This window comes from Danio rerio, chromosome 20 (genome assembly GCF_049306965.1).
Source record: "Danio rerio strain Tuebingen ecotype United States chromosome 20, GRCz12tu, whole genome shotgun sequence".
Classification (NCBI taxonomy): domain Eukaryota; kingdom Metazoa; phylum Chordata; class Actinopteri; order Cypriniformes; family Danionidae; genus Danio; species Danio rerio.
Genome location: NC_133195.1, coordinates 36,569,657 through 36,590,661, shown reverse-complemented (window position 1 = coordinate 36,590,661; position 21,005 = coordinate 36,569,657). Strand labels below are relative to the sequence as shown.

The window sequence follows — 21,005 nt, the reverse complement described above, 5'->3', positions numbered from 1 at the left end:
ATATTAAAAAGGTACCAGCCTACCTAAGGAATAAACACTAATTCATGCAAAAGATAACTACTAGCATAAGACACAAACACGTTTTACTGATTAAATGCTAGTCACACCATTTGAACATTTCTAAATGTTTAATCAAAGGGACAGTTCACCAAAAAGTGAATCGTCATTTAATCACCCATCACGTTCCTAACCTGTTTTGTCTTCTTCTAAAAACAAAAGAAGATATTTTGAAGAAAGCTGGAAACCTGACCCAATTGACTTCCACAGTATTTTTATTTGTTACTATGGAAGACAATGTTACAGGTTTTCACCTTTGTTCAAAATATCTTCTTTACTTTTAAAGATTTGAAAGCATTTAAGGGTGAGTTAATTTTCCTTTTTTGTGAACTGTCCCTTTATGTAACACCAATGCAAGGAAGAGGAAAAAGTGTAATTGACTGCAAAAAATATAAACTTAAATAAAATAAAGTACATTTTAAGTACAATCTTATTTTTGTACTTAATAAAATTGGCATCTATCTATCTATCTATCTATCTATCTATCTATCTATCTATCTATCTATCTATCTATCTATCTATCTATCTATCTATCTATCTATCTATCTATCTATCTATCTATCTATCTATCTATCTATCTATCTATCTATCTATCTATCTATCTATCTATCTATCTATCTGTCTATTTGTCTGTCTGTCTGTCTGTCTGTCTGTCTGTCTATTGCTTTTTTTTAGGAAAAACTGTAAATGGCAATAGTTAGCCGAAAAAAGATTCTTTAATAACCTTGTTTATTTATAATATTATGCGTCACGCTTATCAACAATAATTTGTCGGTACGCCTGGGTTTGTCGGCAATCTCCAGAGTTCAAAAATAACCAGCTGGAGGAACTGACTCCTGGAGCTCTGGTGTCTCTGTCAAAACTCGAGGCCCTTTATCTAGAAAACAATAGACTTAAATCCCTGGACCCTTCAGTTTTCATCGGTAACCCAAACCTTCAGCAGGTGTTTATGAGCGGGAACCGTCTAGAAAGTCTTCCTGCTGGACTCTTCCTTCAACAGAAAGAGCTTGTTTTCCTCAACCTTAGAAACAACACTCTGCTGAATTTGGCCTCAGGTAGCCTATGTTCTGTGGTCGTTTGTATGCGTTATTGTCTGGTAATCCATGGCACTGCGACTCTGTGGCATTGGCTGCGTTTGCACAGAAAGAAAAATTTTCATGATGATAAAATTACTTGTCAAACACCTGAACACATGAAGGGCAGAAACATTTCTGAAATTGCTGCCACAGAGCTTGGGATCAAGGAGAACACTAGTCTATAAAGGAATAATGATTATTAGTGGTTTCACAAAGGGCAGCCCAGGTCTAGGCCTTGTTTAATTATTTAAGCAGATTTTTAGACATTATTTAGAAAAAAAAAACATTCTCGTTGTGCATCTTGAGAGAAATATATAAAACTGATGTAGGCTATTTTAAGATACCTCTCAGCAAGTTTTAATTTAGACAACTTAAACATGCACTTCAGTCTTGGACAAGGCTAAAGCTTTGTTAGTGAAACCTGGGACAAATATTAGATCAGTTTCTACAATATAGCAAGTTAAAAAAGATTAAACATGTAAATAAAAAATGAGAAAAAAATATTAGAATTATATAATTTAAATTCAAATTAGAGAAAACATTTATTGTTTATATTTACAACAAATTCAGCTAAATCATTTTGTTGGAATAGTTTCGATTAGCATGTTGTACTGATCTCTGCATCATTGGAGTAAGCCAGATTTCCACAAATATTGTATTCTATAGGAAACTAAATTATTTAAAAGCAAGGTATTTTCTGAGAAATCTGTCAGGTTGTACTCATTATGGGTATTGTATAAGCTATAGTATTATAAAATGCTAGTTTAGGTAACTAAATGTGAAATAAGTGATCAAATCAAGTTTGGAGGATGGTGACAGTATTAACGTTGTAAATGAAAATAAATTTAAAGAATGTCTGATTTTGGTCAGCAGAGGACTCTAAACTCTGGTCAATGTCATTTACTGTGAAGACACACCCTGTCGAAAAATTGGATTATTTTAAACCTATGACCTATTTTTGAACAAAATTAATTTATTTTTGGGGTTCCACTGTGATCCTAAAATAGAGCTTAATGTGAAATTCTCCTTTGACATTTAATTTGGCAAAATATACACAGTACTACCCATTAAACGCAGCCTTGGAACAATAATTTGTACTTTAAAAAATACCCTGGTTTGGGATTAGGCATGGGCCGGTAAAAGATTAAAAAATAATAATGTTAAATGACTAAAACTACTAGTACTTCACTTAAATAGTATAAAATAGTATAAATAGTAAAATCTAAACCTGACTGAGAAAATATTCTTGACTGGCTGTTTTTCAACACTTGTATTTCACAGGATGCACCAGCCCATGTTGTAGTCAGTCAGTTATGTACTCGTGTAAATAAGGACGACAAAAAATACAGACCTGTTCATTAGACCTTGAAGCCTAATATTTTTGCTGCTGTAATGTTGATGTTAACTAACCAAAATAAAGAAAGTTAAACTTGATTTTAAGTATAACATCATTTAAATGGCAATAACTTGTTGCTAGTTGTATTTTATTAGTGCTGTCAAATGCTTAATCACATAAAAAATTAAGTTTGTATTTACATAATATATTTTTGTGGAGTGTATATATTTATCATTTAGCGTACAGTATTAAATTATATGTATGGCGAGGCAGTGGCGCAGTGGGTAGCACGTTCGCCTCACAGCAAGAAGGTCGCTGGGTCACTGGTTCGAACCTCGGCTCAGTTGCCGTTTCTGTGTGGAGTTTGCATGTTCTCCCTGCCTTCGTGTGGGTTTCCTTAGGGTACTCTGGTTTCCCCCACAGTCCAAAGACATAAAAGACATGGCTAAATTGTCCGTAGTGTATTAGAGTGTGTGTGTGAATATGTGTGTGGATGTTTCCTAGAAATGGGTTGCGGCTGGAAGGGCATCCGCTGCGTAAAAACTTACTGGATAAGTTGGCGGTTCATTCTGCTGTGGCGACCCCGGATTAATAAAGGGACTAATCCGACAAGAAAATGAATGAATATAAATAATGACGTACATGTTAATTTTAATTTTGGGTTTGATTAGTTATGATTAATTGCTTGACACAACTGTTTTTGTGTATGTATATGTTCATACTTAAAATGTTAATTAATATTCCATTTATAATTTTTTTATATTTTAACTTTATTATTTACATTCTGTAATTGATAGCATTAAAAGTTCTTTAATAACAGTATTTAAATTATGAAATAAATATTTAAACGATTAAATAAAGTCTGTGTTCAATATCACATTGCTTATTATTTAATTTAGCTGGGTTGCTGCAATTGAAATTAAGTATTGTTAAATTTCACTGGTATTGATTACTGAAATATATTGTGACTTCTCTGTTCACCACTCTATCTCTCTGTCCACATAGCTGTGCTGTGCATTCCAAGATGAAAAGTACCTTTATTTGGTGATGGAGTTCATGCCAGGTGGAGATCTGGTGACTCTGACCAGCAACTATGACATCCCAGAGGAATGGGCTCAATTCTATACGGCAGAAGTGGTGCTGGCACTCGACGCCATCCATTCTCTGGGCTTCATCCACAGAGACATCAAACCAGACAACATGCTGCTGGACCGCAATGGACACCTCAAACTCGCAGACTTTGGCACATGTACGAAGATGGACTCGGTGTGTGATAAGTGCATTTGAAGTGTCTTTTAAAGTGTCTTCCAGCTGCAACCCAGTACTGGGAAAAACCTATACAGACTCCTTCAAACATACACTATGGCCAATTTGGTTTATTCAATTCACCTGTAATGCATGTGTTTGGACATGGGGAGAACAAACAAACTCCACAGTGAAATTCCAACTGGCCCAGCCGGGCTCGAACCAGCGACCTTTGTTACTGTGAGGCGACAGTGCTAACCACTGAGCCACAGTGTTGCCCCTGCGTCTTAATTTCTACAACAAATTCAGATTCAGTTTTTTTCAAAAAGTGTATATAAAGGAAGTGTGGGATTTTGAATTTATTCTGTTTTTATAAGTGATTCAATGAACATTTATTTAAACAAGTGATTCAAAGTGGCTGATTAATTTGGAAACGAAGCAATTAGTGAATGTCTTTGTTGATGATTTATTTAAAACAGATTAAAGTTCAAAAAACAAACACACACACACACACACACACACACACAACTCTTGCTCTAAGATGCACATTTTCTGCTTCAGCTTTGTTTGGTATTTTCTGTTGATCTGTTGAACAGAACTCGCTTTGTTGTGTTTTAATGGATGTTCAGGAAAGCCTGCTTGTGTTAACTTGCTTGTATTATTTCTATTATATTTCTATTGTATTAAATCTTACACATTTTATAATCAAAACCCCATAAAGGGATATTTATTATTATATTTTAGACTCTCAGGACATGATTTTGTTTGTTTTTCTCAATTGAATGAAGCTCTCTGTAACGCCAGCTCACAATACAATAAAATTTTTATTGAAAACGATAAATATCATACACCAGTAGTTGGTGTGTTTACATGTCGGGGAGAACGGGGTAAAGTGAGACACTTTTTACATTTTCTTCCCTCTAAGCGAGCTAAAATTATATATCAGTAAAATTTAAACATTTCTTATTAATTCAGAATGTTTTCTAGCAATGGAATTTATCAGACTGTATTTAGGATAAAGGAAAGTGAAAATATGATTGTTTTAAAAAAAAGTCGTTTTGTGTCTCACTTTGCCCCAGCTGCAGCAGGCCAGAAAAATCAAAGGGGTAAAGTGAACCAGGTGAGGGTAAACTGATCCTATTACTTTTTCCACTTTAAAACTACCATAACAATGCATGTTGTAAGAGTCTGAATCCTGACAATCACACATTTCAGAACTAATGTCTGACTAGTCAATTATGGATTGCGAATTGGTCAATTAAGCACATTTGTTTTTCTAAACATTTGAAAGTAACTCAAAACTCATAAACTCATAAAATCAAATACAACAATCTACTTCAAACTATTTAAATTTACATACTAATGACAGTTAGAACCAGTTAAATTAGAACACAATCCGGGGTCAGAACACAGGACCCTTAGAGCCAGCGATAGTATGGGGGTCAGAGAAAAGGACAATCAGAACCAGATAGAACAACTTGGGACGCACACAGGACTAGACCCACCTTTATAAGAACATCAGTCTAACTGTCATACAACTCCCACTCTTTTGTGTTTCCCTGGATTCTTCTTAAAATTTGTGCATGTGCCTCATCGCCAATCTAATTTTACCCTGGATTAACATTTATATATTGATCCTTAAACAACATTCAATAAGCCAATCAGAATTAAGGGGTACGTTTACCATTTATGTTCAGTTTAGGCTTATGGTTAGGTTTATGCACTTCTGATGATTGTTTTCCAACTATTATTCTCCTCTGATTTTGAGAGTAATGTACAGTTATGGCTGCGGGTTTAGGGGTAGGGAATAGGTATGGATTACATTTTCCAACAAAAATGATGTTCCAGGACAAACATAGATGTAACCATGCCAGTAAAATAAATGCTTGTGTTTTTGTTGGAAAGTTATCTATGACAAAGTCTCCCACAGACAGATCTGTGTTTCTTGGACCACTACTCTCATCCTTAGAGCTCTTTTTGTCAGACACATTATCAACTGAGACAGGGACATCACTTTTCCCAGAGCTGCTAACTATGATTTTTTTTGGGTTGCTTTTTTTTTTTAATTTTTCCTTTTATTTGCTATTCTTTAGCTTTTTTGTCTTTCTTTATAGGCCTTTTCAATTGTCACACGGTTTCATTTGGATTGTGTTCTGGGGGGACATTTGAGAATGGTAGCATTTCATGAAGAGACATGTATCCAGGTTGGCTAGAAACACATGGCACATCCATGTAGATAATATGCGCAGTGAATGGATTAGCATCAGTGAGTGAACTATCTGTAGGTGGATCATCTGCAGGGAGTAGATCTTCCAAATCTTCTGTAGTGGCAGGCTGGAACTCAGGATTTGGCCAGTCTGACACCATGAATAGTGCAAATGCTTTATCAAGGAAATTTTCTCAGTTATATGGAAAAATTCCAGTGCACCTAAATCCAGAAGTGATGTTGCTTAGTGTCACTGTTGATTTAAAGGCCTCATTCACAAGTCTTACAGTCTGGTAGACTAAATTTAACTTGTACTGTACCTTATGTCTCACTTTACCCCAGAGCATTTGTCTCACTTTACCCCACCGCCACATTTTAGAAAAAAAAATAATATTTTTTAGTAATTCAGGCTAATCTTGAGCTAGCATCCTCACATGGTTTTATATGTTGGTAGTTCATCAACATGTATGATATAAGTTTTTCTCCTTAAATCAATTTGCTTTTGCACAACAGTTGATTAAGTTGATGGCAAAAAATTACTTTTACTTGCAAAAAACATATTTTTGTGAAAAAACATGCTTTCCACAGCACCAGGAATTCCTATTCTACATGGTAAAGGAGATATGGAAGGGGCTTTAAAACAAAATTGTTATAGAGTGTTATATAAAATCCGTTGCCCAGATACAGGGGGTGTCTCACACTACCCACTACCCAATGTCTCATTACCCCGTTCTCCCCTACTGTACATGACCGAGAATGAGAGAGTTTCTTTTAGATTTTGTAGTGTGGAGATTTACAATTATCACCTCACACATTGCAGCAAATTTGTTTAAACAATCATTAACGTAGGTTACAGAAGTCCTCCATTCGGTGATGATAGGTGTCAGTGCTGCCATCTTGTGGCTAGATTGTACAGTGCAGTCCTTGAATTGAATGAAAATGAATTGTGTAAATAATTGAAATTTTAAACATACTTGTATTTCAGCTACATTAACTCATCCAGTAATGTTTATATCCATGTCTCTACATGTGTGTTTAGACTGGTTTGGTAAGCTGTGACGCTGCTGTTGGGACACCTGATTACATTTCTCCAGAGGTTTTAATTTCTCAAGGAGGGACTGGTTATGACGGTCGCGAGTGTGACTGGTGGTCTGTTGGTGTTTTTATTTATGAGCTTCTAGTGGGTGAGTAGTGTCAGCTTCATATGCATCTCTTGTAATTTTAGTTCAGTGTTCTGATCATTAAATTTATTTATTCGTCTGTCACTCTGAGCAGGCGACACTCCATTTTATTCCGAGTCTCTGGTGGGCACATATGGAAAGATCATGGATCACAAGAACAGCTTAACTTTCCCAGATGATATTGAAATGTCAAAGGATGCCAAAGACCTCATCTGTGCCTTTCTGAGTAGCAGGTGAGACTGAGAAAAGTAAAGATTTGATTTGAGTTTTTTTCTTTCTTGTCAAGTTCATACTCTTAGTCTCTTAAAATACCCTTACTTGTTTGTTTTCAGAGGTTGGCTGGTAACATGTATTTTTGTCAATTTGAAATTAACTTTACTGTAAAAAAAGCAAATTTTCAGGACAATTTATTACACACATGATGAGATTTCTTTTGTAGTTTGGAGTTTATAACCTGGGTTTGACATTAGCTTTTTTGATCACCAGCCACAGTGGCTAGGAGTTTTCCAACATTACTAACCACTCGCCATTTTCACTAACCACAATTTTAATGTTGGAAAAATACATTTTATATTCATAAATTTGAATTTGACATGCTAACTTTATTGATTTATACTTTGTGTCCACATGCCTCCTTGTTCATTTAACATTTTTGAGTGTTGTTTATGACCTTGCTCAATGAACATGAGTACATGGGATGTAATTTTTATAGTGTCGCAATGTAATTAATTTAATTTTATTTTTATTAATAGTTTATTTCACATGAGTTTTTAGGGCTCGACACTAAGGATTTGCTAAGTTTTTCTCTGGCTGCACCGAACTAATTATTTTTTTGAAACACATTTTAAAAAATGTGTAAAGCAAACAAAATAAAGCTATATGCATACACTTTTTATTCACAGTTGATACTTAAAAACAATATTCTCATATACTGTAAATACATTTATCACAGCCAAAGTGGCTAGTGAGAGTGGCTGTCTAACCCACGACAGCTGAAATCCCCGCATTTGGCGAGTGTTAATGTCAAGCCCTGTTTATAACGTATTTAATGTAATCACAGGGTACCTTAGATCTGTTATCATTGTTATCATATGAAATTTTCCCTATTTTGTAAATGTTTGTGGTCAGTAGGATTTTTTTTTTTGCTTAATGGTTTTAGAAAATCGTTGCACTTTTTTCCAAAATGGCAATCTTAAGGAATATTTCTTAAACACCAAATCATATATTTTTACATTTAATTTAAGGAGAACATACAAGTCTATATTAATTTTGTGCTTTTAAAAGCTCTTCATAAAATAAGTCTTTCATAAAACTTTCATGTCCTACTGCTTTTACTAGACACTTACTAGCGTAATAAACCCTTACTTGTTTGTTTTTAGAGGTTGGCTGGTACTAAGCCATAGCAACATTTTAATTGAATTAAATTAGATTAAGACAACATACAAGCTGATCTTTATTCATGTTATGCCTTTAAAAGCTCTTTATAGATAAAGTCCCTAATAAAACATAAATTTCATGTCCTACTGCTTTTACTACATGTCATCTTCATGGACGTTCACCCTCCAGCCTGACAACTTCCATCTGAATTCCTTTTTTTCTCCTTCCCTCTTTCTCCTCCCTCACATGCCCACATACAAGCATTCCTGATCAAACATACAGAGAGGGGTTTAATGTTTTCTTTGTGTTTTCATGTAAACACACACACACACACACACACACACACACACACTCCCTTTGCATTCAGGCTGCTGGAATGTCCCACACGTGGCAGTCCAAACTGCTGCACCCTCTCAATGCAGATGAAGTGAAAGGAAGGGGGAGTGAACGGTCCTTATTTTTGGATGTCTCTCTGACTGCTCCACTCCTCCATGCTGTGCTGTTGGATGTTCCTGGTGTATGTGTATACTTTAGTGGATTATCGCTTCTCTGTCTGTTTTGCTGACCAGTGTTTTGCTATGTTCAGGGAGATGAGGCTTGGCCGAACTGGAGTGAATGAAATAAAATGTCACCCCTTCTTCAAGAATGATCAGTGGACCTTCGACACCATACGAGACAGTAAGTCAGTAAGTCAGTGTGGCTGATCTGGGGGTCATGGCTTGTTAAAGTGATCTACATTTTATGCATGTGCTTGTTGGTAAAAGTGTAAACGTTCAATGTTGTTTTGGAGTTTAGTTGTGTATTTGAGGATATTATGGTTATGAGGATTTTGGAAGCACAGCTTTTTAATTTCCTGACATTCCTCCTACTTTTTTCTCCACACACATGCAAACATTCACCTCACACCCTCATGCTACACTTTAAATGTCAAAGAAAGACAGCTTTGCATGCCATGTATTGCTACATTGCTCTTGCAGTTTTTGTGTGTGCACCATATTAAATAAACCAAATATTTCATTATTTTCTAATATTATTATTATTTTTTATTAGTTTTTTTATTATTTTATTTACTTTATTGTGTTTAATCTACAACATTAGTCTTTTATTTTATTGAGCATTTTATTTTATGAGTTTCTGTGCACATTTTTTGCACTGCAATATCACTCTTTGCATTTTTTTTGTTTTTATTAATTCTTTTTATTTTTGTGTTTTTGTGTCTTCAACCCTCTGCTTGTTTATACTTAAAAAATTTAAAAATAATAATAATATTAATAATAATATTACTTTTTGTTTTTGTGCTGAAACATTGTGCTGTTTTGTACTATCACTTATTTATTAATTTTGTGTATGTGTGTTTTGTTCTACAACATTTGTACAGTTTTGTCAGAAATGTTTTCTTTTCAAGTCAAATGACTGCAAATGTGCAAATGACAAAAAATAAATAAAAAATCTAAGGGACAAAATGTTTCTTAAATAGATAATCAATAAGAAATTGATGTAGCTGTAGACAAAGAAGCACAATTAATGAAACGCCAGAGGTTGTTGTGAAACTCAAACCACAAAACTGACAGATATTGACTGAAATAATAGATAATCAATTCATTTGAAGTATTCCGCCACAACACATTTGACAGTTTTGTCATTGAATTCTCGGGTGGTCTCAAGTCTACACTAAAAATATTCCTACTGCCTTACATGGTTCAGTTGAGTCAAATTAACTTTTCTAGTCATCTCAACTTGCATCAATCAAATAGATTACAAATATTAAGTTAAACTTGGTACAACTTTAAAAATGTTATATTATTAAAAAATGTTAAAGTAACATCAAAATATTTGTTGTCTTGACTTTTTGTCATTAAATTTTTTACAGTGCAGCTAAAACTTTTTTTTTCTATTCTTTAGCGGATAAATAGCTTTTTTGAATTGCCTGAAAAACCACCTCTTGCCAGTCTGAAGTGTGTGTGTGTGTGTGTGTGTGTGTGTGTGTGTGTGTGTGTGTGTGTGTGTTTGTTTGTTTGTGTGTTTGTGTGAGAGTGGTAGTTTTTGCTAATTAAACATTTCCAATGGACATATTTTCAATACATAATTTCAGTTTGTGCAACTGTAGGGTAATAGAAACGGAGCGACTAGAGACCTGCACTAAAAGTCTTTAGTCTTGATGGTAAAGTAAACTAAGAGTTCATTAAGTTAGAATTAGATAGAAGTCAAATTGAATAGATTATTAATGGATTTTCATCGTTTGAAGATGTGATGGATTTGTAAGTGGTTTCTATGAAGCTTGTTTCATCCTCGGAAAGATAGCAATTCTCTGAATTATTCGACTTTAACAATTCTAAACAAGAAATCTGAATCGCAATATAAATCTTAAAGGTCAGACTCCAGGATCTGTAGGTTTACTGTATTAGTGCTGGGCAGATTAATCACATGCAAAATATAAGTCTGACATTATATATGTGTGTGTATTATATATATTTGTTTTGTATATGTGATACACACATACATAGAAACTAAACTATACAAAACAATTTTGTTACATATATATGTTTACATTTATGTTTAATCTAAATATGAATAAACATTTTCTTTAAACAAACAAAATTCAATACTTTTGAAACAGAGAATTAAGCAGATGAACACAACACACAGCACATACAGTATTGTACAAAACACATTTTTATTGATGTTGTACAATGTTGTTCACCCTCCTCCTTCACATACAGTATGTCTCTACTCCTCTACTTTGTTCTTTGTCTTCCTCGTTCATACTGTTACTTTTTCTTGGCCGCCTCCTCCTTCTCCTTTTCTTCACCACCTCCTCCTCCTCCTCCTCCTTTTCAATGTCATTCATTTGCTCTTTCTCCTCAATGTGATTCTCCACCTCCTCACTTTCCTTTCCTTCCATCTCCTCCACTTCTTCCACCTTGCAGTTTTTTCTTGGCCGCCTCCTCCTTCTCCTTTTCTTCACCTCCTCCTCCTTTTCAATGTCATTCATTTGCTCTTTCTCCTCAATGTGATTCTCCACCTCCTCACTTTCCTTTCCTTCCACCTCCTCCACTTCTTCCACCTTGCAGTTTTTTCTTGGCCGCCTCCTCCTTCTCTTTTTCTTCACCTCCTCCTCCTCCTCCTCCTTTCCAATGTATTTTATTTTCTCCTCATTGTTCTCTTCCTCAGCTTTCATCTTGTCCTCCTCCTCCTCCTTTATTTGCTCAAACAGAAACTTTGCCGCAGATAGCCTTCTGGCGATAATTTTCCTTCTCCAGAGCTCCTTCTCTGACAGTCGGGTGCTGGTATCTTTTCTTTTCTTTTTCTCCACCACCCCCTTCTCCTCTTTCATCACCTCCTCCTCCTCTTTCATCACCTCCTCCTCCTTCTCCACCACCTCTTCCTTCTGCATTATCTCTTTCTCTTCCTCCTTTTTCTCCACCACCTTCTCCTCCTCCATTTTCCTTCTCCAGAACTCCTCCTCTGACAGTCGGGTGCTGGTATCTTTCTTTCTTTTCTTTTTCCCCACCACCACCTTCTCCTCTTTCATCACCTCCTCCTCCTTCTCCACCTCTTCCTTCTGCGTTATCTCTTTCTCTTCTTCCTTTTTCTCCACCACCTTCTCCTCTTTCATCACCTCCTTCTCCTTCTCCACCTCTTCCTTCTGCGTTATCTCTTTCTCTTCTTCCTTTTTCTCCACCACCTTCTTCTCTTTCATCACCTCCTCCTCCTTCTCCACCTCTTCCTTCTGCATTATCTCTTTCTCTTCTTCCTTTTTCTCCACCACCTTCTCCTCCTCTGTTAGTTGGGTGCTGGTATCTTTCTTTATTTGTGTATTTTTCTCCACCATCACCACTTCCACCACCATCACCACCACCTTCTTCTTTTTCATCACCTGCTCCTTCTTCTCCACCACAATCTCATTCTGCATTATCTCCTTCCCTTCTTCCTTTTTCTCCACCACCTTCTCCTCTCCACTTTTCTCCTCCTCCTCCTCATTTGTCTTTTCTTGCTTTGTGTTATCTTTCTCTGTGTCCACCATCACCACCTCCTCCTTCTCTTCTTCCATCACCTCCTCTTTCTTCTCCACCACCTCCTCCTGCATTATCTCCTTCACTTCTTCCTCTTCCACAATCATCTTTTCATAGATCTCATGTTCAGAATCTGTTAAGACAAATGATTGCAGTTTGCACATAGTACAAAGTCATTTTCAAGGAGACGTTAAACTCCAGATAAAGGGGAGTAAAAATACAGTTTATTAATGACATTATACACTAGAAAATATTGAGATGCAAAAACCATCATTTACCATCAGATGAGGAAAGTGTGAACGGCTCATTACGAGGACAGAAGCAGAACCATCGAAGAGCAGCTCTGATGAAAGAAGCAACCTTGCTCTTCTTTCTCTTCTTTCTCTTTTCTTTTACTTTCTCCTTCTCATCTGTTAAAAGAGAAATGATTGCACATCTTTACACACTTGTCCACAGTAATTTGAGAGAAATTTAAAATGAACATTCACCAAAAACAAAAACCCCAATATATAACCATTTTAAAAAGTTATTGTAGCTAAACCAAGGTTACCACAAGTTTACCATGGATTTGCTACACTTTTGTGTTTTATTATTAATTATTGTATTTGACTATAATATTTTATTATTTTCATGTTATATAAAACTGCTTACACAAATGATCAATGCACCAAACGATTTAAAAACTACATGTTCAGTGCACTTTTTTAAAATAGAAAACTGAATACTGGGTTATATTGCACAGCTAGAGTTTTTCAGCCAACAGTAAATTTCTGATGAAAGGTTTCTGTGATTATTTGACGTTTTATAAGGTTGCTTTTACACCATAAACATCGTGGTATAATTAAATTACAATCAGTTAAATTAACCTAAGGATTCGTTTAGTTGTTCAAGCATAAAACGAGACAATAGTCTATTGTATGGAACCGCTAGCACCGTCAGTACCAGCAGGCTAGCGCAGAAACTCCATTTAAAATACTGAGCTAAAATAAATTTTCATGTTTATTTTAAATGTCATTTAATGCAGTGATTCTTGTCCGGTCTGAGACCCACTTTATATCAAATATATATTAGTCAGTGAAGATCACATATTTTTAAAGAGAACAGATCTTAAATGTGGTGATTTTGTAATGGAAAGACAGTTCACCGAAAGCCATCGGGGCTGTCGGTTGAAAATGAAAAGTCTTTGTGCATATCTCATTTTACTAAAGGATTTTAGACTAAAGTTGTATCAGAAAAGCTGAAAATGAAATACATTATCATTTTACCCAAAATGTTGCATTAAGATTCACGTGAATGCAATGATAGCCAGCAGTTTAACCAGCTGTCTATTATCCTGTACAAACATTATTTTTAATAGTAAGTATATTATTATGTCAGGAAAACACTGGATATTGGATAGCACAATGTAAATAAGACTCACTATTAGTGCCATTTCTTGGCCTTTCTTTGAGCTGCTTCACTTTTTTCTGGCTCTGGGAGATCATGCAGGCTTTGTCTTCCTCCATTTTAGCAGCTGATGTTGTGGGGAGATCAGAAATCTGTTCAACCATCATATAATCGGTACAGGGTTTCAGTCTTTCACCTGTAACCACTCAAAAACTTGGGGTTTGCTAGCTGGAATAGGATGAGGATTTCGGTCTTGCACCGTGAATCACTCAAACGGAAGATGTTCAATCGCTGAGACAGTCTCAAAACACTCGGAACGCAAGTTTTTTAACACTTAACAGCCAAAAGCACACCTGTACTACTCCACTTCAACAAACCCACAAGATATTCTCCGATGATGCAGGGCTTCAAGTACACTTTTGGAATGCGTTCTATTCTCAGAACATGTCACTATGGTAACAAGACATAAGACTAAGAAATGTTTTCTTTTAAACTCAAATGACTGCAAATGTGCAAATGACATAAAATAAATGAAAAAATAGCTAAATAAATTGATCTAAGGGACAAAAGCTGTCTTAAATAGATAATCAGTTAGAAATTGATGTAACTGTAGACAAAGAAGCACAACAAATGAAACCTGTGAGGTGAAACTCAAACCACAAAACTGACATATATTGACTGAAATAATATCTAATAAATTATGCTAAAGTATTCCGCTTCAATGTGATCCATCCACCAAGACATGCTGCAAATATACATGCCATTCCATAAGAAATAAATAATATAGTCATTAGTGTAGGAGTGCAACATCAACTCGCAGGAAAACAAAAATCAAAACTAAATGTAAATAATTACCTTTGAACAGGAAATATAGTTTAACAAATGAAAATCAAGAAAATAATTCAGATTCAGGCCGTAAGAGGCAGAACAAATATGTGCAAAAGCACAGGCAACATATATTCAAAATGTGAATCAAAAATAGTTGAGTTGGTAACACTGAGTGATCAAAAAATGAAATACAAAATAACTTCATTTACTAAAGTATAGCCAGAATGTTTTTTTTAAACTGCAGATAATGCTAAACATGCTAAACTTTTAGGAATAGTGTATTAGTGTAATAATTGATCATTTTTATATCCCTTTACATAATCTTTCATTTACAATCAAATTATTTACATAAGAAAGTGTGAGTGGACAACATAAAGTTTATAAATAGGCATGAAACTTAAGGGTTTATAACAGAAGCGCATTAGAATAAGAGTTATACTCAATCAGTTTGGACCAAATGCTAACAATATATATTTTTGCATTTTTTTGTGTAGTTTTCTTTATAATAAATATACTTTAAACAATGTTAAACTTGTAATTAAAAAAGAGGCATGTTGAAAAAAATCTACACAACTATTCAATTCAATTCAGCTTTATTTGTATAGCGCTTTTACAATGTAGATTGTGTCAAAGCAGCTTCACATAAATGGTCATAGTAACTGGATCAGATGCAAACTAGAGTTTTCTTGTTTTGACTCATTAAAATATGTGGTAAAGAAATAACTACATGTGTTCCTTTTTCAATTTCATTGCTCCAACCGGGCCATTAACCAAAAACCATTAGTGTTTAGACATGTATGATCTAAAATTTCATTCATAATGGTCTTAAAATGATCTTAAAAAGTCTTAAATTTGACTTGATGAAACCTGCAGAAACGCTGAAATAATGAGGGCTTTTGTTATGGTGCAGACAGAGAAAGGTAACTTTTTACTACAATAAAATCACATTAAATACATTTCCTTATTGAAATCATTATTTATTTTAAATGAATTCAAATCAAAAGAGCTAGTCAAAGCTGTTAAGTATTGCCAAAGTATTGCAGAATACATAAACAATGAGTACAATCTTAAAGGGATTTTGTAATACATATATAGAATATATACCTACACACACTTAGTTTTAATAAGTACACAAATAAGAAAACTGATATGATTATTAAAAGATAATGGGAAAAAACTATTAAGAATAATAAATAAAAATACAATACACAATGGTTTATTTATTCAGATGGTTTGTAGTAATACCATCCATATATATGTGTTTGTGTATGTGTGTGTGTGTGTGTGTGTGTAAATTGTGTTTTTTGCATCATATAAGTATTTTGACTTTAATAATGGGAATAAAGTAAACTTTAAACAAACCTGAGATGGAAACAATGAAAAAAGCAAAATGATAATTACAGGGAAAAAACATAAATCCAAAACTATTTAGTCACATAATACACTATATATTCACTGGCCACTTTATTAGGTACACCTTAATAGTATCATATTTCCTTTTGCCTTCCGAACTGCCTTAATTCTTCGCGGCACAGATTCAACAAGGTACTGGAAATATTCCTTAGAGATTTTGGTCCATATTAACATGATAGAATCACTAAGTTGCTGCAGATTTGTCAGCTGCACATCCATGATGTGAATCTCCCTTTCCATCATATCCCAAAGGTCCACTATTGGAGGCCATTTGAGTACAGTGACCTCATTGTCATGTTCAGGAAACCAGTCTGAGGCATTGACATAATGCTCAATTGGTACTAGTTGGCTCAAATTGGCACAATAGAATAAATTACAGTTATACTAGGAATTAGTATTTAGATCCTTTTTTTCTATGTAAATATATTTGAAAATCGATTAGATTCCTGTGATTTAGTTGTTCAGAATTTTGTTTTTGTTTGTTTGAAAATACTTCAAGCACACATTATATGATTTGCCATTTTAAAGACGTTTCTAATGTTACAAAAGATTTTATTTTAAATGAATGCTGCTGAAATTGATTTTTGTGTACAGAGTGTTAAAAGTAAAATGTATGAACTGCATAAAGTTTTAGATTTGATCATATATTAACGATAAAAATCTTATCTAATGTATGTATTAATTGGTTTTTAAAGGTTCAAAACACCCTGGAGCACTTTAAAAAAATGAACAGATTTGTGTGTGTTGAACATCAGTTAAGACAATGTTAGCACCTGTCAGCTTTAATTGTGGATAAATCTGGATCATTTTGAGCTTTTGTCAGCTAATTTCATCTTCCGGGTTTAAAATAATTTTTGGGGCGGGATCAAAATCAATGATGTAGCACGAATCTGCTAGTGGAGTGATGACGCATTAGTTTCTCATTATTATTCATAGACTGAGTTTTCATATCCTATGAGCTGTGAGACCCAATAACTTGGTGAGACGGCGTCTGCTCATGGCATTTTTGTTGGGAGAGCTTTATGATATTTGTAGAATGGCAGACTTTTTTCAGTTGAGTTCGTTCCCATTCAGACATATCGCCTATATCCACCTATGTTTAATATCTTCCGGATTACCAGTAGGGAAAATGGTTGAAATGGATAGGCCAAGAGACCTGCAGCACCTCTATCCACTGTGTCTGCATTCAGACCCAGGAGTTGAGGAGGAGAGAAATCCTCCTCATTTATAGTGTATATATAAGCATGATTATCTTTACTTATATAACAAATTGTCGTCATGTGTATATTAAATTATGAATAATAAATGTAGCAGGACATTAAATTGCTGTTTATTTCTTTGAATTTTAACTTTATAAACTATAAAATCAAATCTATAAAATATGTCTCCTAACGGTTTGTGTATATATGATATGATATGATATGATATGATATGATATATGATATGATATGATATGATATGATATATGATATGATATGATATGATATGATATGCACAAAAATGTTAAGCACCAAGCGAATCAACATGTTTTCATCGATAAAATATGAACTCTTTAACACCAATAATTGTTCTAAACAATTTCTTGAGTAATATTTCATAAAATTCAGCTTTGAACTACAGGAATAAATAAAAAATGTTACAAAATGTTCACATACAATTGAAGACAAAATTATTAGCTCTGTAAAAATTTCACAGGCTAATACCCTTTACTTCAACTGTAGAAAACAGCTGCAGACTAGAAGAGATTTCTTTTAGAACATAAAAAATATCTTCTCCAGATGAACATTAATTCATTATTATTCTTCTATTCTACACAAGCTGGAGGAGTCAAACCGTACGCTGACTGTGGATGTTGCCAACCTGGCCAGTGAGAAAGAGGAGCTCAACAATAAACTAAAGCACATACAGCAAAGTGAGCTGACTTCTATAATAATATAAATAGAGTGATGGTACAATGTTCATTTACCATGCTTTAACATTTAATAAACAGAGCTGGAGAAGATCAAAGAAGAAGAGAAACAGATGAAATCTCTCACAGTGTCGTATGAGAAGCAGATACAGGTGGAGAAAACACTCAAGATTCAGGTGCATTTTGAATTTTTTATCACAGCTTTGTAACTGTTGATTACATTATAGCTTAAAATAGCAGTTTTTTTTTTTCATGTCTCGGCTGAATTCCATTATCAGATGTCTGTATTGTAGGCTATAAACAAGCTGGCGGAGGTCATGAAGGAGACGGATATTGATTCAGATCTGATTCTGAATCACAAGCTGTCAATGTGATGCGATTTAATTCTCGATTCAATTATTACAATACTTTAGTGGCACTCTTAAGTACCTTAACACAGAACCTGCCTCTGTGTTTTAGATGCATAAATAAGTGGTCATAATATCAAACGCAGCTGGGCCCATATATATATATTGAAGATAGCAACTTCCATGATTCCACACTCAGTCACAGCCTCATCATGTCAAATTCTATAGAAAAATCTATTAATTGGAATTATTATTATTATTATTATTATTATTATTATTATATGTCGTCTAGTTATACAGTGAAAACACACTTACTGTAAAAAAAAATAAGAATATAGAAAAAAATAACCACAGCTTTCATGTGTCAATATTGTATTGATTACTTAAAAAATAAAAAGATACATTGATTCCTTTTGTCTAGTATTTCATACAATCCATAAATGTCTGAATCTGTTCAGAAAGTTGTGTTGTTGTGTGTGCAGATGATAGAAGAGGAGTCTCAGGTGCGTCTGGAGATGCAGATGTCTCTGGACAGTAAAGACAGTGATATTGAGCGTCTGCGCAGTCAACTCACGTCTCTGAGCATTCACTCTCTGGACACCACCAGCATCAGCAGCATCGGCAATGACCTGGATTCTGACGAGGCATATCCAGGTAACACTGCAGGTTATGACATATTATTAGCAGTGTAAAGATCAGTGCTTAGGGTGGCATAATATATATACACACACACTAGGTATAAAAATGATATATAAAGAAATGTGTTTAGTTAGTTCAATTATTAACTTTCTTTACTTATTACACACTTGGGGGATTTCCTTTTTTGTAATTTATCTTGCGCTTATTTATTGATTAACTTAACTATATTCAGTTAACATTTAATTGGGTATTCTCTCCATTAATTTATATTTCAATTACTTTTTTATGGATTTCCCCTTACAAATTTACTTAGGTAAAGTTTATCTATATATTTATATATAAATTTTTTTAATATATTCAGTCAATTTGCTATTTTTTAAATTATTTGAGTGTTTTATTAGAGATGCCCCTATCCAATTGTATAAAGTGTCGGTTTGATTAAGTAAAATAACTTTATTTACTTAAATTAAAATCATCCTAGTAAATCAATGAACAAGAACTTAACACCTGACATTCATTTTATGCGTTGTTTACTTTATTTATAATGTATCATACCTGTCAACATTAGGATGTGAAAATAAGGAATATTAAAATTAATAGCTATTGTAAAGAAATGGATTTAATGAAAGTATCTGATTGTTTTTCTAACTGTTTATGCTCATTTAAAACAAAATTTGTTGTTTAAAAGAAATCCCACTAAGATTGACTTGTTTAAATATTATTATTATTATTATTATTATTATTATTATTATTATTATTATTATGTGTATATGTCTGTTCAAACATGAATCCAAAACCCACTGTGTCCACTTTTGCTTCGCTTCAAATAGCATGTACAGATATGTTTGGGAAACAGCTTCTATTTATCAATATGGATACGCATCTGACAGTTACACACCGTTAAATAAACTGAGTGTTTTCAGGATTGTGTAGCAGGGGCAATAGCGTCTTTAATAGAAAGGAAAGACTTTTTTTAACCGTTTTTATATCTATTTTAAGGTGTTTTCATGCCTGAATAAAATTCACATTTAAGAGCAAGGGGCGTCCCCTGGTGGTTCGGCAGTATAGGCTGCATATAGGAAGGATCACCTCTTTAAAGTTTGATACCTACAAATAATACAGCCGAACTGTACTAATAAAGATATGTCCCCTTGGTTAAAAATGGTTTCATCATTGTTATTTTTATAGCATAGAGACTACGTCATTATGCTTATTTTCAAAGTTTTTCTCGGGTTCAACGACAAAGCTAATTTTTCTTCAAAACTACTTATTGCATTATTTGTTGTGTTACTTACAGTCAACAGTCTGACTCCTGAAGCAGAATAATTGCAGGAAAAGACATTTTCCATACTCATAATAACTAACTAGACAACCCTCGGATGGGAGGGGACATTTCCCACCAGGATTAAAAATTTAAAATATGGGAAAATACCCTCACGGGATGATAGCAGGATAGAATTGTAAAATACAGGAGAATGCTGGGAAAAACAGGTATGTATTGTATTGATCCACTTCATTCATTTACTTAATAATTTTTGTTAATACATTTTTACTTGCATAAATTCGATTGAGCATTGAATCCAGTATATCCCAAATTCACAAAGCTCTTGTTTTCAAACATTCACTGACTCTACAACACATAATCAATACACATAACCACCACTCTTTCCTCTTTTCCTTTCTTTCCTCTTTCCTCTTTCCTTTCTTTTTTCTCTTTTCTCTTCTAAACTTGCACTTTTCCTTCTAATGTTCATCCTTGTGCTTCATTACCCCCTTCTTCTTTCCTCTGTGGTCATGATATTTGTGTAGTGCGAATCACACACTCACACACCTCGGAGTCTATGTCCTTCACATACCAGCGAAGCTCCAAGTCGGTGTGTATTGATACCCGGCCCTGTCGAATCGCTCCTCGCTAAACAAACAAAATTCAATACTTTTGAAACAGAGAATTAAGCAGATGAACACAACACACAGCACATACAGTATTGTACA

General features: G+C 34.2%; 2 protein-coding genes across 7 annotated transcripts in view; one reads left to right on the top strand and one right to left on the bottom strand.

Annotated features, from left to right (window-relative positions):
- Window positions 1-20,925, top strand: part of LOC141379337 (rho-associated protein kinase 2-like) — a 39,764-nt gene extending 18,839 nt beyond the window's left edge. For 3 of the 5 annotated variants that reach the window (XM_073933420.1, XM_073933421.1, XM_073933423.1), the window contains 6 exons: window positions 3,475-3,735; window positions 6,960-7,104; window positions 7,196-7,334; window positions 9,065-9,156; window positions 18,857-19,028; window positions 20,823-20,925. In XM_073933420.1, coding sequence (XP_073789521.1) covers window positions 3,475-3,735; window positions 6,960-7,104; window positions 7,196-7,334; window positions 9,065-9,156; window positions 18,857-18,912 — 693 coding nt within the window. In that variant the 3' untranslated portion in view covers window positions 18,913-19,028; window positions 20,823-20,925. Of the gene's footprint in view, window positions 1-3,474; window positions 4,453-6,959; window positions 7,105-7,195; window positions 7,335-9,064; window positions 9,157-18,856; window positions 19,029-20,822 lie in introns of those variants that run through there. The other 2 variants (XM_073933424.1, XM_073933422.1) reach the window with 1 other exon arrangement.
- LOC137489880 (uncharacterized) lies at window positions 11,134-14,602 on the bottom strand. Of its 2 annotated transcripts, XM_073933394.1 has the most exons (3): window positions 13,912-14,602; window positions 12,770-12,901; window positions 11,134-12,624 (listed from the first exon to the last, which is right to left on the bottom strand). In XM_073933394.1, the coding sequence occupies exons 1-3, from the start codon at window positions 14,042-14,044 to the stop codon at window positions 11,189-11,191; spliced, it is 1,701 nt and encodes a 566-aa protein (XP_073789495.1). In that variant the 5' UTR covers window positions 14,045-14,602; the 3' UTR covers window positions 11,134-11,188. The 2 variants fall into 2 exon arrangements, with proteins under 2 accessions (XP_073789495.1, XP_073789496.1); XM_073933395.1 differs by lacking the exon at window positions 12,770-12,901 and having other exon boundaries at window positions 13,912-14,486.
- Window positions 20,926-21,005: the final 80 nt, after the last annotated feature.

Coding starts and splice junctions, on each gene's coding strand:
- LOC137489880 (XM_073933394.1), bottom strand. CDS start 14,044: ATGATGGTTGAACAGATTTCTGATCTCCCCACAACATCAGCTGCTAAA. Junction 12,902..13,911: donor GCCAAGAAATGGCACTAATA/GTGAGTCTTATT, acceptor CTCTTTTAACAG/ATGAGAAGGAGAAAGTAAAA. Junction 12,625..12,769: donor CACACTTTCCTCATCTGATG/GTAAATGATGGT, acceptor TTGTCTTAACAG/ATTCTGAACATGAGATCTAT.